Source organism: Leptonychotes weddellii, chromosome 5 (genome assembly GCF_054177405.1).
Source record: "Leptonychotes weddellii isolate Sample4059 chromosome 5, ASM5417740v2, whole genome shotgun sequence".
In the NCBI taxonomy this organism is placed as follows: Eukaryota; Metazoa; Chordata; class Mammalia; order Carnivora; family Phocidae; genus Leptonychotes; species Leptonychotes weddellii.
The window spans coordinates 14937306-14962843 of record NC_138373.1 but is presented as its reverse complement, the minus strand read 5'-3'; the positions used below and the strand labels follow the sequence as shown (position 1 = coordinate 14962843).

Here is a 25538-nt window from a genome sequence, read left to right as displayed (position 1 = left end):
AGAGGCGGGACAAAGCGCGACCAATAGAAATAGGAAATGAAATTTCGCCACATCCGGCATTGCTTGCGGCGCTTGCGCTCTGGGCTGACGAGGCCGGTGACGTCCGGTGAAGTCCAAGATGGCGCTAGGCTGAACCTGCTGCCGCGGAGGGGCCAGGGGCAGGCGGGGTCGGAATCCAGCAGGTGTGTGCGGGGAAGGCTTGGGGCTGCGGAGCGCTGGCCACATCCACATCTCTGCTCTCTGTCTTCTGCAGGTGACGGAAGTGCCGCTTACGCCTGCCTGACGTCTCTCGGGAGACCCTGCGCCGCTCCTCGCAGCCGCGGCCATGTCTGGACCCGGCAACAAACGCGCCGCCGGCGACGGTGGCTCAGGGCCCCCAGAGAAGAAGCTGAGCCGAGAGGAGAAGACCACGACCACGCTTATAGAGCCCATTCGTCTTGGGGGCATCTCTTCCACGGTTCGTGGGCTCCTGCCCCAGTCCTCACAACTTGCCGGATTCCCATCTCTGTTCTCCGCCCAAATCGTCTAGAACCTTTCTTTACTCGCAGTTCCCCCAAGCTTAGCAGGATCCACATTACAGAACACTCTGTTGAGGGAAACCGAGGACATGACGTCTGCCTTCTTTTTACAGATAGGGAAACAGATTCTCAGAGGGCGTGTGACTTGTCAAAGACTTGAGAATTAGAAAGAGGCAGAAGCAGAACTTGACTCTCCTCACAATTAAGATGCTTTCTCTGTGGGTGTCTGAATCTCTTTAAATTTTGTTAGTGGTTAGTCTGGAGATACTGTCTTCTCCGTTCCAGTTGCTCTCTTTTGTCTCTCTCTGTGATTGGTTTCTTGGCCCCTGCTTGACCCTCTCCTCGTCCCCTTTGTTTTCTTTGGTAGGAGGAGATGGACCTGAAGGTTCTGCAGTTCAAGAACAAGAAACTGGCAGAGCGGTTGGAACAGCGACAGGCTTGTGAAGATGAACTCCGAGAACGAATTGAGAAGCTGGAGAAGCGGCAGGCCACAGATGATGCCACACTCCTCATTGTCAATCGCTACTGGGCCCAGGTGGATGCCCCTCTGCTTTCCAAGACCTGGCCTTGATCCAGCTGCCAATCCTCAGACTACTCTGCTGGGAAAGGAGTATCATGCTGGGAAGCACCTGAGGGATTCATAACATTTTTGGTGCTTTCTCCCTTCAGCTGGATGAAACTGTGGAAGCCCTTCTCCGACACCATGAGAGCCAGGGGGAGCTGTCTTCAGGGACAGAGGCGCCTGGGACCCAGGAGGGGCCGACACGTGATGAGACCCCTCTCACAGAGCCAGGGACATCGGAGCTGAGGGGTAGGGCCAGAGCCCTAGGATCTGGGGAGCTTAATTAAGTCCTGGGAACGGTCCTGGAGAGGAGGGAACTTTCATACTAGTCTTCTGAATTCCCCCACCACCCTTCTCTCTCTCTCTCTCTTCTGAATTCCCCCACCACCCTTCTCTCTCTCTCTCTCTCTCACACACACACACACACACACACACACACACACTTGACTTTCTGTTTGGACAGCAAAATGCAGCGGGTAAGAACCCAGGCCCTGGGCTTTGGGATCTGAGTGATTTGGTTCATAGTGCACGTCATGTTTGACCCTCATTTAGTTCAAAAAAGCATTAACATCAAGTGTTAGCTGTGTAGTTAGTACTGTTACAGCCTCGGAAGAGACAAAGATAAGCGAAAAGAAAGACTGCCTCTGCCATCAGGGAGGAAATGATTTTAAACCATAAGTAAAAAGAAGAGGGGCCCTTGAAAGGGAATTAGTGTGTGTGCACTCGTGTGTGGTTCTAATATAGATGGCGAAGGCGGAGAAGGCTTCCCTGAGGAATGATTTGGAAGCTCTGTGGCCTTGAAATTACTTTAGCTCCCTGAGCCTCCGAAGTTTCACTTTGATGACGGGCATTGCTTGTGCTGATTCAGTGAGCCATAGAATGCCGAAGGGCTCAGTCTGGAACTTGCTATGGAGTGGTGGTGACTGCTGCTGTTCTTCTTCTGAGATCTTCATGAGGGTCTGTCCCTCCCTCACAGAGCCCCTGCCAGTGCAGCTGCGGCCCCCCCTCAGTGAGCCAGCCTTGGCTTTTGTGGTAGCACTGGGCGCCAGCAGTAGTGAGGAGGTGGAGCTGCAGCTCCAGGGCCGAATGGAGTTCTCCAAGGCAGCCGTGTCCCGTGTCGTAGAGGCCTCAGACCGCCTACAGCGCCGGGTGGAGGAACTCTGTCAGCGAGTATACAGCCGAGGTTAGTTCTTTGTGTCCCGCCGCAGAGGTGTCTGTCCCCATTTGCGTCTTGCTTGTACCCCCTCAATGCCCGAGCGCAGAGGCAGCCATAATTCTCCAAGGAATAAATCAGCCACTTTCTCAGGGAAAGGGGTAGGTTGTAGATGGGGCTCTGCCTTTGGTTCATGGGGTTGAGCTCTAGAGAGCTGGGTGGGAGGAGTTGTTGATGCTTATGGGGCTACTGCCTTCCAGCTGGAGACCTTTAGAACACTTTGCACAGATTTTGGTTGCAGTTGGTGACCCACAAGGCACAGTAGCAAGGGCCCAGGCTTTGCAGGCTGACAGGCTGACAGGCTTCTCCCAGCCCTAGTCCTGTCATTCTGGGCAGATGGCTCTCCTCTCTGAGCTGGTTTCCTCCTTTGTGCAGTGGAGATACAGACTCCTGGCTTTGTCATGAGAAATTGGCAAGACAGCTGGTGGATCACACTGGGCACATAGCAGACTCCAGAATGAGTTAGTACTTTGCCCCATTGCCCTGGACTTGGCTCTTACCCGAGCCCTGCCTTCTCAGGGGACAGTGAGCCCCCCGGTGAGGTGGCTCGGGCACGCACCCGGGAGTTGGGTCGTGAGAACCGGCGGCTGCAGGACTTGGCCACTCAGCTACAAGAGAAGCACCATCGCATCTCGTTGGAGGTGGGATTAAAACCAGGGCAGGGTTTGGGTTCGACGTGCACCAAGGCTCTCAGGGAGCCAAGTCTCCTCCTCTAAGCATCTGACCCTATCATTGTCCCCAGTACTCTGAGCTCCAGGATAAAGTGACATCAGCAGAGACCAAGGTGCTGGAGATGGAGACGACGGTGGAGGACCTGCAATGGGACATTGAGAAGCTGCGCAAGCGTGAGCAGAAGCTCAATAAGCACCTGGCAGAGGCCTTGGAGCAGGTGGGGCTTGGGTGCTGGGTCAGATGGAGCCATGACTGGGTACGTGGAGCCCTCGCTTCTCTCCTCCACCCCCATCGGTCTGTCTCTCCACAGCTCAACTCTGGCTACTATGCGTCTGGGAGCTCCTCCGGCTTCCAGGGGGGCCAGATCACACTCAGCATGCAGAAAGTGAGTAGGCACCATTTTTCCCAATCCTTCCTGTAACCTTTTCTCTGCCCCACCCATGAAAGTCTCCTCAGAATTAAGGACAGACCATTTGCATGGTCTAAGTCCCTTCCCTGTCATTCGTGGTGCTCTGTTTTATTCATTTGTATATTTAATAAGTAATTGTTAACGTTAAGTATTAAGCATGGTGCTTGGAAGTAGGCATCAGAGGACAAGAGACAAAAAACAAAGGTTTCATGGAGCTCAGGTTCTGGTTGGGGGAACACACGAGAAGTAAGATAGTTCATTAGGTGGTTACAGGTGCCCCAAAGGAAAAGCATAGAAAAGAAACAAATGGGGGCGCCTGGGTGGCTCAGTTGGCTAAGCGTCTGCCTTTGGCTCGGGTCAAGCTCCCAGGGTCCTGGGATGGAGCCCCATGTTGAGCTCCCTTCCCATCGGGGAGCCTGTTTCTCCCTCTACCCCACCCCTCCCCCACTCGTGCACACGTGCACACGTGCTCTCTCTCATACATGAAAATAAATCTTAGAAAAAAAAAACCAGAGAGAGACAAATGAAAGTATATTGGAGCTGACTGGCATTCTTTGCTGGCTGGCTAAAGGAGGTGTCTCACAGAGGGCTCTCTCACTTCTTGTTCATTGCACATTTTTTTGAAGCTGTAAGGTTTGTTGTTCCCTGTTAACTCCTTATTTCAGGTTCCTTTTCAGGTCTTTCAAGAAGGCTACACTGATTCCCTGTCAGTTATGAGCCTTGGTTCCCAGCACTGGCCATGCAGTATTTTCTCCCACTTACCTGGGAGCCCTTAGGAAAGTGCTTGGGTTTGGCTTGTCCATGGGGCTTCAGAATCCATCATTGCCCACATGTGGTGGGGATGTGAGGGAAGCAGGCATCCTGGCCTGGCCCTGCCTCCCACAGCCCCTCCCATTCCACAGTTTGAGATGCTGAATGCAGAGTTGGAGGAAAACCAGGAATTGGCCAACAGCCGTATGGCAGAGCTAGAGAAGCTGCAGGCTGAACTTCAGGGGGCTGTGCGGACCAATGAGCGCCTCAAGGTGGGCTCTATTTAGGACTGGGAGGGCCTGAACCTGCGAGGTAGCGGCTGGGTCCTGAATCCTCTTGCTGATCGTTTTTGGGCACCCTGGTCCTAGGTGGCCCTGCGGAGCCTTCCCGAGGAGGTGGTGAGGGAAACGGGGGAGTACCGAATGCTGCAGGCCCAGTTCTCGCTGCTCTACAACGAGTCTCTGCAAGTGAAGACCCAGCTGGATGAGGCCCGGGGGCTGCTGCTGGCTACCAAGAATTCCCACCTAAGACACATTGAGCACATGGAGGTATGGCCCTGGAACAGACCTCAGGGTCAAGGTGTTGCTGGCCTTCGCAGGCCCTGTGTGCTGCCAGGGGTCCCTTGGGAATAAATTCTTCCTAAGCCACAGAGGCCTGAGGTGGGGGGGAAGAGGAGAGGAGTTTGCCAGGGGGCTGAGGGGTTGTGTGGGTCCTTAATGCCTCAACCTACAGAGTGATGAGCTGGGGCTGCAGAAGAAGCTGCGCACAGAGGTTATCCAGCTGGAGGACACACTGGCCCAGGTACGCAAGGAGTACGAGATGCTGCGCATCGAGTTCGAGCAGAACCTGGCGGCCAACGAGCAGGCGGGTATGTGGTGAGGACAGGGTGGGGTGGGGCCTTATCTGGGATTGCTGGTCCCTGGTGTGGGGCTGCTGCTTATCCAGATGCGAGGGGTTGAGCCCCTTCCTTTTGCAGAGCCTCCTCTCCCTGGCCAAAACAGGGATCATACCACCTGACTCAAAGGCATGGTGAGGGTCACAACCAGCTGAGGTGGCTGACCGAGCAGGCGCAGCCAGAACATGAGCTCTTGGCCCGGTCCGTGGTTCTCTGGCCTTACGGTGTCTTTCTCTTAGAGGTAGTCGTTCATTTCACAAAAGTTTTTTGAACAGGACCTATGAGCCGGGCTCTTTTCTAGGCTTTGGGATTATGTCCGTGAACAAAACACAGACGATCCCTGCTACTGTGGAGCAGTATTGTAGTAAAGGGGGGCAACAAAGCGAAAAACAGACCACGTATGTTAGGTAGTGGCAAATATGTCAAGAAAAACAAAGCAGGGAAGAAAGATAGGAAGTGTTGGGAGAAAGGGGTTGTGATTTTGGATGGGAAGGCTAGAGAGGTGAAACTCAGAAGGTGACATTTGTTTAAAAATACAAAAGAAGTGAACTAATTTATTTTGGTGAATATTACAGTTATATGTTCCTTTAAAGGAAATTTGGAAATATTAGAAAAATTTACATTAACAGAAATAACAAATAGGCAGTCTCAAGTTAGTTTTGGGTGAGCTTTTTTCAAGCCTGGGTTATTACTTTGATGAGATCACACTGTATGTACGGCCTCAGTTTCCTTCTCCTCCACAATGGGAGTGACAGCTGTGACTCCCCTTCTTCCCCCACTGAGGGGTTGGGCCCTTCATGCAGAAGCCGGTCTAACTCCTTCCCAACCCTCTCCCAGGGCCCATCAACCGTGAGATGCGCCACCTGATCAGCAGCCTCCAAAACCACAACCACCAGCTAAAGGGGGACGCCCAGCGGTACAAGCGGAAGCTGCGGGAAGTGCAGGCAGAGATTGGCAAGGTGAGAGGGGGCTGCCTGGGAAAAGCCTTGGCTGGACCCGGGTGAGCACTGTCTCACCTCAGCCCTGTTCTCTGTCTTTGCAGCTCCGGGCCCAGGCCAGCGGCTCAACCCACTCCATCCCCAACCTGGGCCACCCAGAAGAATCTGGCCTCAGTGCCCCAGCCCCAGGGAAAGAAGAGGGTGGGCCAGGCCCTGTCACTGCCCCTGACAGCAGAAAGGAGATGGCTTCAGTGCCTGGCACCACCACTACTACCTCCTTAGCGAAGAAGGAGGAGCTGGTCCCCTCTGAGGAAGATGCCCAGGCCATAACTCCTGGGTCCCAGGGCCCCTCCTCCCGGGGCCGAGAACCTGAGGCCAGGCCCAAGCGGGAGCTTCGAGAGCGGGAAGGGCCTGGCCTGGGACCCCCATCTGTGGCCTCGGCTCTCTCAAGGGCTGATCGGGAGAAGGCCAAGGTGGAGGAGGCCAAGAGGAAGGAGTCAGAACTCCTCAAAGGTCTCCGAGCAGAGCTCAAGTGAGGCCCTATTCCTATTTCCCTCCCACCCCTATCAAAGTAGCCTCCAGCACCATTCACCAAGCCTTTCTCCTGTGTTTCCCCAGGAAGGCCCAGGAGAGCCAGAAGGAGATGAAGCTGTTGCTGGACATGTACAAGTCAGCACCCAAGGAACAGCGGGATAAGGTGCAGCTCATGGCAGCTGAACGCAAGGCCAAGGCTGAGGTGAGGACAGGTAGGGCCTGTGGGGCACGCACAGAGACTGCCCTGGGGAGTTCTAACCAGAGCAGAGCCCTAGGTCAGCGGGAAGCAGTGACAAGAGCTACACTCTGGTGGCTGTAGGTTGATGAACTACGGAGCCGTATTCGGGAATTGGAGGAAAGGGACAGAAGGGAGAGCAAAAAAATTGCGGATGAGGACGCCCTGCGGCGCATTCGCCAGGCGGAGGAGCAGATCGAGCACCTGCAGCGCAAGTTGGGTGCTACCAAGCAGGTGCGACCCCCTTGTGGTCCCCTTGCTTCTGAATGTTGGGATTCCCTTAACTCCCTGTTGAGTGCTTCTAGCAGATGGTCCGGGACCACTCTGTTCAGCCCTGTTTTCCTGTGGTTTCCCCACGATCATCTCCCATGTTCCATCTCATCTCTGCCCGTTTACCACAGGAAGAGGAGGCTCTGTTGTCAGAGATGGATGTAACCGGTCAGGCTTTTGAAGACATGCAGGAGCAAAACGGGCGGCTGCTACAGCAGTTACGGGAAAAGGATGATGCCAACTTCAAGCTGATGTCCGAGCGGATCAAGGCCAACCAGATACACAAGCTGCTGCGGGAGGAGAAGGATGAGCTGGGCGAGCAAGTTCTGGGCCTGAAGTCCCAGGTATGGCTACCCTGGGCTTTCAGGGTGGAGCTAGAGGGGCCAGAGGCTCCCCAGCACTGACTCACCACCCCTGACCTCAGGTGGATGCCCAGCTGCTGACCGTGCAGAAGCTGGAGGAGAAAGAGCGGGCCTTGCAGGGCAGCCTTGGGGGTGTGGAAAAGGAGCTGACGCTGCGCAGCCAGGCCCTGGAGCTCAACAAGAGGAAGGTGAGGCCAGGCCCGAGAGGAGAAAGCAACCTAGGATGGTGGCTCACAGCTAAAGCCCTCCTGTGCCTCCTCTCCCAGCCCAGCTCACGTCTTGAAAGCTTACTGTGTTCTAGTTCCTGTGCTGAGCGTTGTCTGTGCTGGGTTGCATTTTGGTCTCATAACAGTCGTGAGATGGTGTTTGTTATTATCTGCTTTTCTCAGTGAGGAAATTGAGGCTTAGGGCAGGCAGCTGACTTGCTCAAGAAAGATTGGACCAGGAATTGGGGCTGATCTCCTTGGCTCCAGAACCCACTCTGTTGGTTAGCTGTGAAGTAGGGATGCTGGTCCCTGTCACATAGTTGTATTAAACCTCAGGAACGTCTAGGTCATGGCAGAGGCTTAAGATCGATGTTGGTTTTCGTTTTCTTTCCCCTGTTTGGCTTTTTTTCTTCCCCATTTAATTCATTAATTAAGGCAGTGTTATTCATGCCCTTGCTATGAACCCCTGGGACTGAGTGCTGGGGAGAACCTGGAACAAGAGGGTCCTACCAGAAGTGGGAACCTCCAGTCTTGAGGGGCAGATAACCAGCCAATAATCCCACAGGTAAAATATGCTACTGCAGATCCCAGTAAGTCTTGTGAAAGAAAAATAGGGGAGCCTGTCTCGGGAGCTGAATGTAAGCTGGGGCCTGAGGGGGCCACTGGAAAGAAATAAGTGTGTTGCGGGAGTTGAGGGGAGCAGAGAGAAGAGCCCTGTGGAGGCTGAAAGATAGGAGAGAGCGTTATGCAGGTGAAGAAGTGAGTGTGTCAGGAACTGTGGAGACCAGGAGGAGGTGAAGGTGGAGAAGTCAGGAGGCAGGACTAACTCCAGTGAAGACACTGGACTTGGTCCCAAGAGCAAGAGTCACTGGAACGTTTGACACAGGCATCTGTGGACCGTGGCTCCACACGCCTGACTCCCCAAGCTCAGGTGAACGGTCCCCCCTTGCCCTTTCCTGTCCCACCTACCTCAGGCTGTGGAAGCGGCCCAGCTGGCCGAGGATCTAAAGGTGCAGCTGGAGCACGTGCAGACGCGACTGCGAGAGATCCAGCCCTGCCTGGCGGAGAGCCGGGCTGCTCGCGAGAAAGAGAGCTTCAACCTCAAGAGAGCTCAGGTGTGTGCGTGGGGCAGGGGCAGTGTGGCTCAGGGTCACTGGTGTGGCCTCGGGGCGGGTGGTTCAAGAGGAGAACCCTTGCACTTAGCCTAGCCCTTCTCCTGCTCCAGGAGGACATCTCACGGCTGCGGCGCAAGCTGGAGAAGCAGAGGAAGGTGGAGGTTTATGCAGATGCCGATGAAATCCTCCAGGAGGAGATCAAGGAGTACAAGGTGGGGCTGTGGGGCTGTTGTGCCCCGTCCACCCAGGAAATCTTAGATCGGGAGTTGGTGAGAGCTGTAGTGGATAGTCTGGGGACCCCAGAAATAAGTAGCAAAAAGTGGGCAGAACCTTGGTTGTAGAGAATCGAACAACTAACCAAGTATCGTACATGTACTTGTGCCAGGCACAGTGCCTGGCTGGGTGTGGGAGGGCTAGGAACTAGCCTTAGTCTTAGATCTCTTGAAACTGACCATCTGTTAGAGGAGGAAGCCAAGTAATTCTGAGTGATGAGCATTGCGACAGCAGAAGCCAGGGGTGCATGGCAGCTCTGGGGGCTAGTAGGCTTCCTGGAAGGAATGTCATCCAAGGAAAATTTGAAGAATGAGGGTTGGCTGTGAGGAATGAGGATGAGAGGGTTCCAGCAACGGGTAAGGCAGAGGTAGAGGCCCTTCATTGAGAGTGGTGTGCTGGAGGAGAGATTGCTGGACACTGTAGTTGGAAGACAGAATGTGGGTTTTGTGGGGAGCAGGAAGGTTGGAGGCCTTGGACAGTGTCAGATCCTGAAGGGTGTGGTGAGGAGATGTGGGCTTATCCCGTAGGCAGTGTGGAGACATCAAAGGGTTTTTTTGTTTTGTTTTGTTTTAAAGATTTTATTTATTTATTTGAGAGAATGAGATAGAGAGAGAGAGCATGAGACAGGGGAGGGTCAGAGGGAGAAGCAGACTCCCTGCCGAGCAGGGAGCCCGATGCGGGACTCGATCCCGGGACTCCAGGATCATGACCTGAGCCGCAGGCAGTTGCTTAACCAACTGAGCCACCCAGGCGCCCCGACATCAAAGGGTTTTAAACCAGAAAGTGATGTGGTCTGATTTGCTGTTAGATTTGGTACAGAGGAGGTGAAGACTATAGGCAGAGAAATCTGTTAGGCTATTGGAGTCATTGAGGCAAAAATGGACAGGGAGCTAGCATGGGGTGTTAGTGACAAGTAGAGGAGGTCAGGAGATATTCAGGAGGCAGAAGTGCTTGGACTCAGTGATGGAGTGAGGGAGAGAGAGGTAACGAGAATGCTTGCATTCCTAATTTGAGAAGCGAGGGATGACAAGTGGCACATAATGGGATTAGGAAGACTGTGGAGAAGCAGATTTTGGTGGACAGTGTTGTGTCTCCAGGATATTGAAAATGAGGTCCCTGTGGGAGGCTGGCTGGGAAGGCACTTGAAGCAGAGGGACTGTGTGGACGACAGGGGTTTGGGAGATTGTGAGTAGAGGCAGCAGTGGGAGCTGCATACAACTGTAGTCACGCAGGGAGGGTCTGTAGCATGGGGACAGGTCATTCTTTTCCCCTAAGAACCTCAAAGCATAACTGATAGGCAGAGGAGGAGAAGCCTGTGGTTTGGCCTTGAAGGAGCAGAGGCAGCTGGGGGGCAGCCGTGGGGAGGGAGAGGAACGCTTTTCCAGAAGAGATGGACTTGGATGGGTGTGGTTTGAGAGCTAGGGAAGAGGTGATGCTGGGGCAGTAGGCTGGGCTGGGATTTCAAGCAGGGCAGAGGAAGAATGTTGGGGAATTTGGAGTTGAGGGAACTCCTGGAGTTGGAGGTGAGATCTGGTGGCCGGTGGGAGGTTTCAGGATAGGAGAGATTTGTAAAACCTTCACAGAGAAGAATGAGTCCAGGGACCCAGCCAGATCTCTGAATGGCACCAGGGGTGGGCCCAGGTGAGGGTAGAGACAGCAGATTTCTAGTGGCACTGCTATGCCCATCTGTGACTTAGCAGGTGCAGATGAAGAGAAGGTAGACAGTGAGCTCCAGCTAGGATTGGGGTTTTGCCAGAGAAGGCCAGCGGGGTGAGATCAAGCCCCAGGGCAGAGGAGCCCGGGCTGAGCCTGTGGGTTGTCAGCTTTGAGAGGGGAGGGGACATGTTGCCTGCTGGCCACCACTGAGCAGGGTAGAATTCAGACTCTGCTACTTTCTAGTTTTGAGAGCTTGCTCGGCCTCTGAGCCTTAGTTTCCTTATCCGGAGAGTGCTCTGCCCCACCTCTCAGGGTTCCGGGGAGAGTTAGATGGATTCTGCTATGTGGTGGGCTTAGCCTGGACCATCTCCTACTGTCAGCTCGGGGTCTGGGTGCCATCAGGACTGTGCCCGAGCTGATGCCTTTGCCCGGCCCAGGCGCGGTTGACCTGCCCCTGCTGTAACACCCGCAAGAAGGATGCAGTCCTTACCAAGTGCTTCCACGTTTTCTGCTTCGAGTGCGTGCGGGGCCGCTATGAGGCCCGCCAGAGGAAGTGCCCCAAGTGCAACGCGGCCTTTGGTGCCCACGACTTCCATCGCGTCTACATCAGCTGAACCCGTAACTCAGGGGACTTTGGAACACCCACGGACCCTGGGGGCTGTGCCTCCAGTCCCTCCCTACCCCATGTTCAGTGGCCCCTACCCTCCATTCCAGACCCTGTGGGCCCAGCCCCTGTCCACCTAGTCGGTTTGGGGGTCCCAGTGCGTGCTAGTGGGGGTGAGATCCGTCAAGCTTAGTTCCATCTTTCCCCCCCAGTCAGAGCTGTAGCCTAAGGGGCACCTGCCCTGCAGGGAGGGTCTGCTCTGAGCAGAGCACTCAGCTGAGCTTCCTGGAAGCTGGCCCTAACCCTTCGCCACAGGCTGACTCCTAGGCAGCTGTCTCCATGGGCCCATCCTAGTCCAAAGGGTGAAATCCCCCAGGCCATGACCTCCTACCCAAGAGGAGGTTCATTCACTACCTGCTTACCCACAAGTGAGGACCAAGGGTGGGCCAGTTTCCCCAGCCCCTTAACTCTGGGGCCCAGGGAGACTCTCCAAGCTTGGGTGGGGCTTCCCTCCTGTGGAGTTCCCTGGGCTCTTTGGTCTGGCTCTTATGCCAAGGGCTGAAGGAGGTACCCCCTGGGTGGGGGGCACTGTCCTCCTCTTCTGGGAAACTTTGGCTGCTGCAGTCACCTTGCCCTCATCTCAGGAGTGCTGAACCAAGATCATCAGTCTCTATTCTAATCAGCCTCCCCACCTCCATCTCTATTTCTTTCCCAAGCCCATTTACCCCACCCCCCACCCCCCACCTCAGGCTTCCCAAGACTCCACTGGGTCCCCAGCCCGGACCCTGCTTTCATCCGGATGGCCTTAACTGCAGTGGAGGCGGAATTTCCCAGGAGGGGAAGGGACAGACTAGCGGCTGGGCCAACTTCCAATCATTCCAGGTAGAGGAGCTTCATCTAACACCCTGTGACTGAGCCTGTCCCCAAGATGCTTCCTGTGCTGCCTGCCCAAGCAAACTCCCATGGGTTGTGAAGGCCGCAGGCAGGGGTCTGGAAGGTGGAGCTGCTGACAGGTGCAAGGGTCCATTCAGACCCATAGGCCCTGCTCTAGAGATGTCTTGTATAGGCTGTTAATTGTTATGAATAAACGTCCAACCCTCAGCCTACACTCCGAGTAGCCAGGCTTCCTGCCCTAAACGTGGTCCCAGATTTTAGTTGCTACACTTCTCCCGTCGCTGCCCTGGCTGGCATGTGAACCCCCAAGGGCCTGCGCAGAAACCTCACCCTTCCCACCCCCAACATTTAGTTACATTTGGATCTAACTGCCGTCTCGGATCCCAGACTGTGCTCGTGGGTGGAGCATGTCTGCAGGGAGAAAGCATCCTTCGCCCACCGTCACCAGCCTCCCCCTCCTGCTCCCACCCGGTCAGGCTGACCCTCCGCGGAGCCCGGCAGCCCTGCCGGCCCCCTCCGCGCGGGCTCGCCACGCCCCTCGCAGTCATTGGCCGCAGGGATGCTGGGAGCCTCGTGTTGGGTTCCGGGAAATGTAGTCCCTTGTTAGCCCCTGGCAACAAGGTCCTAGGTGGGGTCGGCTGGTTCCCGGGTTGTGACGGCCAAAGGCAGATCTGGACCCAATCTGCGGACTGTCCCTTCCCACCGGCTTCACCCGCCCCTCCCCCCGCAGGCGGACAGATTAGAGCAGCGCAGCGGGTGACTTCTTTCATTGCAACTGTGTTCTCGGGAACCGCGTGTCGAGTGGTGTCTGTGGGTTCAATTTGCTATTGGGTCCGCGGGCGGAGCCTTCGCTGCAGCGGTGACGGGGCTCGCGCCGGGGCCGGTACTGACCGGGCTAGGGGCCGGAGTCGGACGCATGGTTGTGGTGGCCGCAGGTTTGGCAGCAGTCGCGCCTTCGCGGGGCCCCGCGGCCTTTTCGACGGTTGCTCCTTCGCGGGGGCTCGCGGCCTTGTCCTCCTTCGGGCCCCACCTGGCGTCCAGGGTTTCGGCGGGGTTGCAGCGGCTGGACCAGGTCGGAGTGGAGACGGAGACGCGGGCCACGGTGACTTCCGGCGCTGGGCTGGCCACGGCGGGCACGCTCACCGAGACTCGGGCCGCGGCGGGCGATGGCATCGGGCCGTGGAGGAAGAGTCTGCCACCCAAGGCTGGGAAAAACGCAGCATATTGCATCATAGAGACGCGAGCAGGCTCTGAGAGGAGGGCCGCGCCCGGAGCAGTCAGGGTCAGCCAATCTTCAGTGAGCACTGTCCTCTTTCTCAGCAGTCTTCTTCACACAGGCTCTTTCAGTAAATATTAGTAACTACACATCGCCTCCCTAGATGTCTCTGTTTGGCCAGTCTCCGTAGCCAAGAGAAGTAAAAACTCCTGTCTAGAAGGCAATCAAACCACTTTCTCAAGCTCAAGGGCAGGGGATACAGATGCCAGAATTTCTGGGAGGCTGTGCCTTAGGGGCTGGTCAGGTCCCTTCACTCAGGAAGTTTGACCCCTGACAACCCCCAGTAACCCCAAGTGGCCTCAGTGGCTGTGATACCCTGGGCCCCTAGGATGGGCAGGCCAAAGTTCCTCCTGGACCAGCCCTGACCTTAGCTGGCCTTGGGGGTGTGCAGATGTTGGCGTCATGGTGAAGGTGCCTGTTTTAGCCAGAACTAGGGCTACTGTGTGGTTGGCCACAGAGTCCAGTGGAGCATTTGACATTGACCACTCTCTTTAAAACTTCCTTGGACTGTGGTGCTACACTCTCCTGATTGTTCTCATACTATCTTCTGCTGGCCTTGTTCCTCCAATCCTAAGCTACACCCTCTCCTTTCTTCTCCACTACTCTCCCTGTGTCCTTATCCATGGCTTTGGCTACAGCTAAGCTGCTAAGATCCAATTCTCTAGTCCAGTTCTCCTTCCTGAGTTCCAGACCTACAAAAACACTACCATGGGGTGGGGGGGGGCGGTGCGCAAGGTTGTCACTCTCCTCCCGGTGGTGCTCTACCCCCAGGTTCCTCAGACAAGATGCCCCACACTTCGGCTTCTGTTCTTTACCTGACCTCAGTCTCTACTCAGTGCTCTGCTGCCCACCCCGTGTAATGTTATGTACTTTGTATCCCCCACCCCATTCCTGGCTCCTGCCCTCTGCCTCAGGTCACTTCCTCCGGCCAGTTTCCTGACCCTCTGCTGTGGCAGGGACCACATCTGGGTCCACAGCCTTTTCTGCTAAGTCCCTGAACCAATCACTGTGCTCCAGTGCCTGTTCTTTCCCTGAAGTCCCCTCACTTCACTGAAGACTCCTGCACTGGGACCAGGACAGCGGACACAGAAGGCAGGATAGCCTTCGCTGCTCACCTCCCCGGGAAAGGCAAGTCCCTTCTCCCTTACCCACCACCCCACTCCCTGCTTTCCAGATGCGGAAGGGGAGGGAGAGACAGCGAGCCTGCCCTGGGAGTCTAGGCCAGGGAGGCACAGAGAGAGGGGAGAGAAAGCTTCCTGGCCGGGACAGAGGCAGGCTACAGGTTAGAGCAAGTGTGGATCTCAAGTGGCTGTTCAGGGGGCCATGGCCAGGCCTAGGCCCAGGAGATGGCACTGAGGCAAGCCTGGCACTGAGGATTCAGCAAGAGCAGCCCTGCCTGGCCAGACAGTGTGGAGCCCAGGGCAGGCCCAGGCAGGCCCAGTGCTGGGGGAGGAGAGGTTTGGCTGGGTGCAGAGCCTGCTCCCGGCCGTTCTGGTTCCCCTCACTGCCTTCCTGTGGATCTTGTGCAAGTGGCTGCCCTTCTCCGAGCCTCTCCACACAGTGAAGGCTTATGGGCTGCCTCCTGCGGTGAGATCTCCACCCATGCTTCCTCAGGGTCTAGGAGGCTCTGGTCCAGCGGTGGGCTGACTGGGCCCCAGATGAACCAGGGGAGGTGCCACCAGCTTTTGGAACTAGATCTTCGGAGCTTTCCCTTGTGGCAGCCTGGGGAGAGTGCAGTTGTGGGGTGGTCAGAGAGGCCTCCTTAGGCCCGCACGGCTGGACCGGAGCCAGCCAGCGCCAGAATCACCGGGCAGCCACCCAGGAGTCAGCAGGTCATGCTGGTGGCAAAAGCCAGGCACCAGTTAAGACCCTGGCTCTGCCACCATCTCAGCACGTTTCTCCCCCTTTCTCTGAAGGACGTGGATTTTAACAATCCATAAACCCTCGGGCTCCTACCCGCAAGCACTGGTCGGGGATTTGAGGGCATCTGAGCGAAGAGTACAAGGGGAGCCTGGGCCCGGCTGAGCTTTGGAGGTGACACACAGACCCTGGCTCTGGGAGAGGACAAGCTCCTTCAGCTTGCTCCAGGCTTGAAAGAGAAAACAGAAAACATCTGGGAAATCTTATTCCCTTTATTCTCTTCAACTAATCAACATGACCACCAGTGACACAACACTGTTATTGACACACAACACTCAAAAGTGGGGCCTCTCTTCACTCCACGGGGACAAGTCAGGTTGAGTGGGGCTTCCCTAATGGGGGCAAAGGGGTCTGGGGGCTGCTCACCTCAGGAGCAGGTGTCATGGAATCCCACCTCTTGGTTGTGATGGTTTCAAGTTTCCCCACCATTCAGGATTCATGCCCAGCTCTGTCGAGTTCCCATGTGACCTCCAGAGCCATAGAGGTTTCAAGCTGCACCCTAAGCTCAGATCAGTGTCTACTCTCCCCTCTGCTTTCACCGATGACCCTGTGACCGGTCTGTTGAGCTCCTCCACCAGGGCACTTCTGAAGTCAGGCCTGCGTGGAGCTGGACGAGAGGGTTTGGCTACACTGTGCCTTCTGGACTAAGTTCTGGTGGGCACGTGCCATGACCATCCCCTGGGCCTTTGCCTAACCTGGTCAGAGGGACTCTGGACACTGCCACCTCCCCAAGCCAGATCCCTGCTTAGTACCTCCCAAGAGGTAGCTCGCTCTGGGAGGGAAGCACCTGGGTAAAGAAGTTTGGGGAGGTGGGCAAGAGAACAGGTCACGCCCCAAAGGTCTCCGATTCTGCCCCTTTCCTGCTACGAAACCCCAGACCCCAACTAAGCATGTCCACATCATCCATTCAGTACCGGAGCCAAGACTGCTGGCCCTCACCCATCCCTACACATGCGAGCATCCTACTACATATGCTACACCCTAGTCCTCAATAGGCCGACGGCTGGCCTTTGACCACACTGACCACCTCCCCCCCGCCCTGGACTGGCCCCGGAGCCCCAAAGGCTGCTCTCTGGGACTTTTCTGAAGACAGATTCCTCCGACCCGTTTCCGAGGGGAACTGTTTCTAGCTTTACAAGGGGTTTGTCTCTACAACTGGTTTCTTTCTACTACCATCTTAGAAAAAATCTGCTTTGACGTGGAGGATTGTCTCCTCTTCCTCAGTCTCCTAGGGACACTCCCTCTGTTGATGCTTCTGTCAGTAGAGATCCGGCAGGCAGGCTCCTTCTCCCCTCTCAGTAGTGCTTTCTGACCGGGCACTTGGGTGGGCTGGGGCTTTTATGCAGATGATGACGAGGGTCTCCCCACAATTAGCCAAGGCCTGCCTTTTCCTTCTCCCCAGCAGGCCTGGGCTTTTCCTCCTACAGTGTTCTAGATTTTGATCCTTTGAATTTAAGGTCATCCCTTTGGGGGCAGGAGAGATGAAAGGTGAAGGGCTTTCAGCTTTCAAATCATGGAATTAGAGGTCTCTTCCGCAGCTCTGAGGAATCTGGGTCGCCCTCTCCAGGGGTGCGACTCCTGAAGGGCCCCTTCACCCGGCATCTCAGTTCTCAGACTCGAGGACCACGGTGTACAACCGGTGCGTGGGGTCCATGGGCACTTCCTTTGGACCCAGCACTGGACGGAGTCCTCTCCTTCTTTAAGCGTCTCCCGGGTTAGGGGGTGGGGTTCTTGTTACAGATGTTGTGAGAGTTTCCACTCAACCATTTCCTAGGGCAGCAGTCTCTCTCCCCCCTGCCACACACACCCAGTCATGTTAGCAGGTTTGGCTGGGTTAATGAAAGAGTGTTACCATGTGGTGTGTGAGGACAGGAGATGGGCCTGGCAGGGGAATGGGTTTCTCATCTTTCCATTGCTCTCTGAAGGTTTCTGGCTAAGGAGGAGAGGAGCCAAGTGGGTGGGATCTGTCCCCTCCCAAGGCCATGATCGGGCTGGGTCATCACCACCTCGGAGCACTCCAAGTACCAGGGTGAGGAAGGTGGCCAGGCCTCCAGATGCTCTTCAGGGACCCATGGCCCAGTCTGTGGGGTGTCTGGACGCCCCCCACTACGTGCCGGCTGGCTCAGCCCGCCAGCAGCCTGGCTAACAGCTCAGATGAAAGAGTGAGGTTGAAAAGCGGGTTGCTGGCTAATCAGAGCGCTCTATTCTGTTGACTTGCTGTCCCTCGTTGCCACAGAGAACCCACACGTGGCTCTCGTTGACTTGGAGAAGAGAAGTCTAGGGAGGATTTAACCACACACAGGCCTTGAGTCTCTGAAGGGCTTTATTCTTTGGAGGTCGACTAGCAGCGGTTACCCCTCTCCACTGAGGACAGAATTCGAGGAGGTGAGCTGCCACGGCAGCAAGACTGGTGGCAGTTAGATTGCAGGAGACACCTCCTGACAGTGAGACCTGAGAATGGGCAGGAGGGACCCTGCAGCCCTGGAGGCCTCTCAGAGTAGAAGTCCCCTGTCCTGCCTGGCTGGGGGGAGCCCTGACGGCCTGAGCCGGGATCTGCTTGCACTTGCAGCTTAACAAGCTCCCGGAAACGGGGAGGACTGGGCAGCCCCGAGTTTGCTGGGTTCCATCTGGACACGGCTTCACCTTGGTTTGCTTTCCTCAAAGCACTCTAACAGAAATCCCTCCCTGCCCCCTAATTTTTTGTGATGGTTCCCCAGTATTCTTTAGAAGTTTCTATGCACCCCAAACTTCAGCCTTTAAAAAGGCTCGACCTCGCTTTTTCTTTTTCCTTCCCCATTTTTGGGTTCTTCCTCCTGAGGAATCCCATGGGCCTCTTCCTCTAACATGCAATCACCTAAGATCGGCCTCATCCCCCAAGGAACCCCCAGGGCAGCAAGCTGAACTTTCTCTTCCTAGTTCCCTGGGTCGTTTCTTCTCTGTGGGCCTGGGGGCTCCTCATCACTTACTTTTCACCTCTCCCCACACTAGTCCCCAGCTGAGCATTTTCCTCAGTGTCATTGTCCAAGGCTTCTGGGAGAGAGGCTCCCTCTGAACTCCAGGGGGAGAGAACACTGCGGAACAAGTTCATGGAAGGCTCTTCTACACCTTCTGAGGGTCACTCCTCTCGAGTCAATGCCATTGGATTCCCTGCACTTCCCCGACCCTATAGTTTCACAAGGATTTTGATACAGTTTTATAGGGTTGTCTAGAGACGTATTGGGACCTCTTCCTACAATAGGGCTTTTATCCACTATGGTTTATAGGGTTTTTCTGCTACAGACTTAAAGGACTTTTTTTTTTTTTCCTACATATTTATAGGGTTTCTAACCCAACAGTTTTTCTCTACTGCCTTATTAAGTGGTTCCCACCAACAATTTTATAGGGTTTCTCATCACTGATGTAAAAGCACTATTTTTACCCAGGGTTCTTTATCCTCCGCTTCTCTACAACCTGATAGGGTTCTCCTCCTTTCCCCACATGATTTTTGGGGAGCTCCAGTGTTCCTCTCAGGAGAGAGAGGCCCCTGGTCTCCAGACCCATTTCACAAGGTGACCCCTGGGTGGCAGCTCCTATGGAGGAGGAGGGCTGCGACTTCCGTGAAGCCGTCTCCACACTCAGGGCACAAATAGGGCTTTTCTTCCAAGAGGGTCTTGGGGTTCTCCCCGTCCCCATGGCTGCTGCCCCCCGTGGGGGTGGGGGCCTCTCCCTCCCCTTCCTGGCTTGTGGACAGGGTGGCTGGCTCTGCAGGGGGTTCCTCAGGGGTGGGGGACTTTTCTTGGGTGTGGGTCTCCTGGTGCCGGGCAAGTGCCAGGTGATCGAGAAAGGAGGCCCCACAATCTGAGCAGCTGTAGGGCCTGGCCCCCAGGGGGCTCCTGAGGTGCTCCAGGAGGACCGAGGAGCTCTTGCCCAGCTCCGGACTCTTCTGGGGTTTCCCAGCTGCATGGACTTTCTGGTGCAGCAGCAGCTCAGAGCTGAGGCCAAAGCTTTTTTTGCATTCAGGGCATTTAAAGGGCTTCCCACTTAGGAAGGGACTGGGCCCAGCACCTTCCCCTAGACCAATCCTATAGTCAGGGAAGAGAAAGGGCTTTTCGTTGCCGTGGGTGAGCTGATGTTGGAGGAGCACAGCGCGATCCAGAAAACTTTCTCCACAGTGGGAACAAATGTAGGACTTGGAAGAGAGCAGGCCCAGCCTTTGGCTGAAGCTCTCCTGCCCCTCGGGCATTTTAAAGGGCTGTCCCGGGGGTTCAGCTCTGCCTTCCGCAGCCCCTGGGTACGAATTGCCTCCGAAAGGGAGCCTGGGGGGTCGGAACTGAGGCGCCTTGGGGGCCGGGTGAGCGATGAGGCCGTCTGCGTTTTTGTAGGGGTTTTCGCCGATATGGATCCGCTGATGCTGCATGAAAATGCCCTCGTCATTGAAGCCCTTTCCGCAGACAAGACACTTGTGTGGTTTGGCTCCCGGGGGTGGCGTCAGCAGGGCGGAGTCGCCCAGCCCCAGCAGGCTGTCGCCCTGAGCTCTGCGGGCTGGGGTCTTGCCCCTTTCGTGGACCACCCGATGCTGCTCCAGCTCGTGCGCCTCCAGGAAGGCCTTCCCGCAGTCGGAGCACACGAACAGGTTCTCGTCCATGTGGGTGCGCACGTGGGTGATGAGGTTGGAGCTCTGGCTGAAGCTCTTGCCGCACTCGGGGCACTTGTAGGGCTTCTCGCCCGTGTGCGTGCGCCGGTGCTGGATGAGGTGGGAGCTGCGGATGAAGCTCTTGCCGCAGTCGGAGCACTTGTAGGGCTTCTCGCCCGTGTGGATGCGCTGGTGGCGGATGAGGGTGGAGCTCATGATGAAGCTCTTGCCGCAGTCGGCGCAGATGTAGGGCCGCTCGCCGCGGTGGATGCGCTGGTGGTTGATGAGGTTGGAGCTGACGCTGAAGCTCTTGCCGCACTCGGGGCACTTGTAGGGCCGCTCGCCCGTGTGCGTGCGCTGGTGCCGCAGCAGCGTGGCGCTCAGCGTGAACGTCTTGCCGCACACCGGGCACTTGAAGGGGTCCTCGCGCAGGTGAGTCCGCTGGTGTTTGATGAGGGTGGAGCTGTGGCCGAAGCTCTTGCCGCACTCCAGGCACTCGTAGGGCTTCTCGCCGGTGTGCGTGCGCTGGTGCTGGGTCAGCTCCGAGCTCTGGATGAAGCTCTTGCCGCACTCGGTGCAGCGGTACGGCTTCTCGCCGGCGTGGATCTTCTGGTGCTTGAGGAGGTTGTGGTTCTGGCCGAAGCGCTTGCCGCACTCGGCGCACTTGTAGGGCTTCTCGCCCGTGTGCGTGGCCTGGTGCTGGATGAGGTCCGAGCTGCGGTAGAAGGCGCGCCGGCACTCGCCACACTTGTAGGGCTTCTCGCCCGTGTGCGAGCGCTGGTGCTTGATGAGGTTGGTGCTCTGCGTGAAGGCCTTCTCGCACTCGGTGCACTTGTAGGGCTTCTCGCCCGTGTGCGTGCGCTGGTGCTGCACCAGGTTGGAGCTCCAGCTGAAGCACTTGCCGCAGTCGGGGCACTTGTAGGGCTTCTCGCCCGTGTGCGTGCGCTGGTGCTGCACCAGGTGCGAGCTCTGCGTGAAGCTCTTGCCGCACTCGGAGCAGGTGTTGGGCCGCTCGCCCGTGTGGATGCGCTGGTGCCGCAGCAGCTTGGACCACTGGCTGAAGCTCTTGCCGCACTCGTTGCAGATGTAGGGCTTCTCGGCCCCGGAAGGGCGGCCCTGCACCAGCTCCCGCAGGCTGGGCTCGTTGGCCGGCACCACCGGGGGGCTGTTCCACGGGGTCAGAGTCCCCCACTGCCAGCTGGCCTCACAGGCCTTGGTCCAGTCAGACGGGGTAGGGACTACCTCGGGGGCGGGGGGATCCAGAGGGGTCTGGTGGTCCAAGGGCTTGGGGTGACCCATTGGGGTTGGGGAGTCCTGGGGGACTGAGGGATCCTGGGAGGGTCTCTCCAGGGGCATCTCTGATGGGTCCTTGAATTCTGGACTCGGAGCTGGATCTCCCAAGATGATCTCCTCCCCAGAACTTTCCTGCTGAGCACTCTCCTCTTCATTCCCACTCTCGGCACCTACAGAGAGAAAGGGAGTCTCCAGCCCCCATCTCCTTTCAGAACACGGGGTTGGGTCTCTCTTCCCTCCCCTGGGTGTCCCCCAGAGTCTGGGCCCCTCCCTGAACTGGGGCCACTGTCTTGTCAGGACTGCAGTCCCTTCTTGTGCCCCTCACCTCTGTGAGCATCGTTGGGGCTCTGTTCAGGACCCTGCAGATCTGGGCCCCACAGCGCCGACTCAGGCTCCATCCCAGAGCTCAGGACTGCCCAGTGTTCCAGGGGCCCTGGCGGAGAGGGAGAAGAGAGGAACACACAATGGGAGCTGATCTGCCTTTCTTTACTCCCCAAGCCCCCACTCCTTCACCTGCCTTATTCCTCCTCATGTGAACTTCAGTTTCCCACCTCCCCATTTTTCTGGGCATCAGTTCTCACCGTGGCCCCCCTACCCCTGCAGGCCTGATTCCTGCTCCAGATCTTAAGATCACAACTAAGCCAGTAGGTGAATTTAAGTGTGTAATTAAAAGCTCATCAGTCATAACCATTTGAACCCAGACTGGGGGCTAGAGAAGTATCTGACACCCACAGGGGAAGGAGGCTCTCACCCCACCCCTCTGATGCCCAGAGGCTGGGAAACCTGTTATTTTGCTAATCAGAGGAAGCTCATTAAGACTCTAATTTTCCTCCTTAATGGGGCTGCTAATTGGGACCAATAAACTTTCCTTATGAGCCCAGAGAACTGACAGTGCCTGGAACACTTGAAGAGTTAAAAAAAAAAAGAGAGAGAGAGAGAGAAAGGAAAAAGAAAAAAAGAAAGCATGAAAGCAATCAGATTTCCCTGAGGGGATGGGGGCCCTCCAAAAGGACTGGGGCATTTTCCCGTTATCCAAGCACAGAAAGAAGTTCAAGCCAGAGGGGGGGGGGCAGTTTGAAGCCATGGGAGGCTTCTACAGAGACGACCTTGAGAGGGAAATGAAAAGGAAAAGGGAGAAGGGGAAAGTGTGTGGAGACCGCCCAGCCACTGACTTGGTGCTCGGTGCTCATGCTGTCCTCCTTATCTCTCCGGATCCTCCCCACAGGCCTGCGAGGGGACCCAGGAGTCTGGCTGTCCATTTTACAGATCAGGAAATCAGCACTCAGGGAGATTTCTCCAAGGTCACAGGCTGGGAAGTGGCAGAGCTAAGACCAGAAATGCAAGGTTCTGGGTCTGGCTCGCCCCAGCCTCTGCAAGGGAGATGACCTTGGGAATCACGTGAAACTCCTAAATGTGGACGGCTGGCAGGAGACGGGTGATGAGGAAAGTTCAGACAGAACCTGCTGGCCACGAGGCGGAGAAATTCCCAGGACCATCCGCTTTCCTTGGCTTGTTGCATCCAGTGACTAGGCCTGACAGTATGCGCGGATGACCTCAAAACAGTACTCCCCGCTGAAGCCCCCCATTAACACTCCCAGCCTGGCACCCCTTCTTCTATTTCGTTTGTTGTTTTCTTGTTGCTATATCCCATGCCTAGGACAGTGCCTGACACATAAGAGGTGCCTTACACATTTTGTTGAATGAATGAAGGTGAATGAATGAGATGCCCCTCATTCCTGGAAAACCTATCTGGTCTAATGCCTTTAAAGGTCAGTTTGCAAGGGGTTGGCACCAAAGGAGCAGGCTTTCAGAGTGGCCTCCTGGTAAAACTTAGCTACAGCTAGCTATCACTCCAAAAAGGGTGATAGGATTCCAGCTTGAGGGAATAAGGTCTCAGGAGCTAAATTCTAGGTTTCCACGATGTTTAGAGCCTTAACAGAGTCCCTGGGGAGGGTCCGGGCTTCGAGCGGCTGTGTGGGAGGGGCACTGTGTGTATGGGGGCAGTGGTGCAGGAAGACATGGCCAAGACTCACGAGGAGGCAGCTGGGAGGCAACCGAAGTGAAGCAGGAGCGAGCTGAACCCTGCCAAATAGCGGTAGGAGAGACGGGAGTTGGATTTTGGGAAGTAAATTAATTTCTTCATCTCTGCAGCTCTTTAGGCCATGAAATGCCCCCTCCCCCATCTGTAAGTGTCCTTGGAGCGGTGGGAGCAGGGGTCTCCGCCGCGCTGGGGGCTGCCTATTCTGAAGAGGCCTGCTGGGCTTGCCTAGGACAGGTAAGAGCTTATGTACCTTGATTGTCCTGAGAAATTCAAGCTCAGCGGTCCCGAGCAGAAGGGAAAGGGTTAAAGTCAAGGCCGCCATGGAGTAGGAAAGTGGGAGCACCGAGGGAGGCAAGAAGTGCTGGGAGCCCACCCAGGCACGGGCCCCGGGGCACCCGCCTTGGACCTCGGGCCGGGCCCACCGCGGAGGGAAGGAGGGAGGGAAGGACAGAAGGAGGAGGCTGCCTCGCAGAGAGGTGTGGAGAGCGGCCCAGGGTGACCCTGACATGGAGGCAGCTGCGGGAATGCAGCCGCCCGGGCCCCGTCCCCCCCCCGCCCCCCCCGCCCGCACCGGCGCAGACCCTGGACTTCTGCTCGGGCCGGTCCCCGCGACCCTCTTCCGGCTCCCGGGCCGGAGCCCCGCATCCTGGCCTCCCCCGCCCGCAGGGCCCCCAGGATTCCGGCGCTCCGCGGCGGCCCGGCCCCGCCGGCCGCCCAATTCCCTCTTCCCAGAATGCTCACGCCCTCCCTCCCCTCCCCCACAGCCAGACCCTCGCGCTCTTCCCAGAATCCTCGGCCCCTCGCGGCCCCTGCCCGGCCCCCACCCCACCGGCGCCCGGGGCGGGGAGGGGGCGCAGGCCCGCGCGCCCCCGCCTCCCGCGCCCCATTGTTCCCGGCGGCCGTCCCGGGCCCTCCGGGCCACCCCCCAGGAACCCAGGCGTCCCCAACTCACGGCTCTGGGGTCTGGGGAAGGCCGGAAGGCAGAATCCAGCCCCAGGGGACTTAACCCCTTGAATGCCCTGCCTCGGGGGGCGGGCTGGACGCCGAGGACTCTGGGGTCCTTCTCAAGGGGTGATCCCAGGCTGAGGACCCGGGGACCAGTTCAGGGTGACTGGGACGGAGCAGGAAGTGACCCCAGCTTCCCGGGCCCCTCTAGCCTGGAGTCAGAGCATCAGCTCTATGGGATTTAACCCTTTGCCTCCCGCAGCCTGGGAAAAAAAAGAGGATGGGGGGCGGGGAGGTGGCTGAGACGCCCCTCTGTCGGTCTCCCACGGGAGCGGGTCCTCGGGGGGAAGCCCAGATGCCAGTGGGGGGGTCTCTGGATTGCTGGCCACTCTCCATCTCAAAGGGGCTCTGCCAGCGGCAAGCCCGATCTCGGATTTGGTGGCTGCTCGTCCCCTGGGGCCTGCCTTTGTTGGGACTCAGACCCAGGGATGGGGCTCAGATGCCTGGGTTGTGGGGTGGGAGCGGGGACTGGCTGGGCAGGTGCTGAGAGGGAACATCCTACAGACTGAGAATGGCTTAAATGAAGTAATAAGTCCTGGCAGCCAGAGTTTGGGCTGAGGGGACCAGTGCAGCCAGGATGGATTTGTAGCTCGCTTCTTCCCCCGTTAGCTCTCCTCAGAGCTGCCATGGTGGCAGGAGGGAAGTCGGGATGGGGGGGTTGTTTCCCTGACCAGGGAGGGCCGTTCCCAGCAGCTCAGGGGGTACCCGGCTCATAGCAGGAGAAACCCTTAAAATCCTGAGAACGCTGTCTCCTTCACCCAGCTTCCCAGCCAGGCGCATCCCTGTCTTATCTCTGGCTCCCATCACCTTTGACACCTCACTCTCACCTCGGGGCCTTTGTCCCTCCTGCTCTCCCTTTCTCTGCTCTGTTTCTCACAGCATCAACTCCTGACCGAACATGTGCATGTTTGCTGTCCGTCTGTCTATACCCATGCCTTCCTCGCGTGCACACACACACCTTAATGTCTGCGCCTCTTGGACTCACTGCTGTCTCCCCAGCTCCTGGAACAGACTGGCATGTAGTAGGTGCTCAGTTCACACAGTGTAGGGGATGAAGTCATCCTCCTGCCTCATCCATCCATTTCTGGATCAACCCCCAGGCGGGACAGATGTGGCAAAGTTGGGCAGAGCTGGGCTCTGGCTGCGTAATCACATTCATGGTTCAGATAGCCTCGCTGTCCACCCCTCACTCTGAGGGACAGATGAGGAAGAGGCGGACTTGGGATCTGATCGGTGCTCACTACTGTCTCCTCCCTGCAACGGTTGCAAAAGCCTAACCTGGCCT

The 25538-nt window shown here is 56.9% G+C and overlaps 2 protein-coding genes across 4 annotated transcripts; one reads left to right on the top strand and one right to left on the bottom strand.

The window, feature by feature from the left end:
- Positions 1 to 42: 42 nt before the first annotated feature.
- Positions 43 to 12318, top strand: RNF40 (ring finger protein 40). Its single transcript, XM_081819699.1, has 20 exons — positions 43 to 182; positions 254 to 457; positions 886 to 1053; positions 1188 to 1329; positions 2057 to 2263; positions 2813 to 2934; positions 3036 to 3182; positions 3276 to 3350; positions 4277 to 4396; positions 4493 to 4672; positions 4857 to 4992; positions 5857 to 5978; positions 6062 to 6489; positions 6576 to 6693; positions 6811 to 6960; positions 7128 to 7340; positions 7421 to 7546; positions 8539 to 8679; positions 8790 to 8891; positions 11046 to 12318. The coding sequence occupies exons 2-20, from the start codon at positions 326 to 328 to the stop codon at positions 11220 to 11222; spliced, it is 3006 nt and encodes a 1001-aa protein (XP_081675825.1). The 5' UTR covers positions 43 to 182; positions 254 to 325; the 3' UTR covers positions 11223 to 12318.
- Positions 12319 to 17611: 5293 nt separating this feature from the next.
- ZNF629 (zinc finger protein 629) lies at positions 17612 to 24377 on the bottom strand. Of its 3 annotated transcripts, none has more exons than XM_006737969.3 (3): positions 24201 to 24377; positions 21533 to 21640; positions 17612 to 21377 (listed from the first exon to the last, which is right to left on the bottom strand). In XM_006737969.3, exons 2-3 carry the CDS (start codon positions 21603 to 21605, stop codon positions 18844 to 18846), a joined length of 2607 nt encoding a protein of 868 aa, XP_006738032.1. In that variant the 5' UTR covers positions 21606 to 21640; positions 24201 to 24377; the 3' UTR covers positions 17612 to 18843. The 3 variants fall into 3 exon arrangements, with proteins under 3 accessions (XP_006738032.1, XP_081675826.1, XP_030889014.1); XM_081819700.1 differs by lacking the exon at positions 24201 to 24377 and adding an exon at positions 23830 to 23908; XM_031033154.2 differs by lacking the exon at positions 24201 to 24377 and adding an exon at positions 23499 to 23762.
- Between the last annotated feature and the right edge of the window lie 1161 nt (positions 24378 to 25538).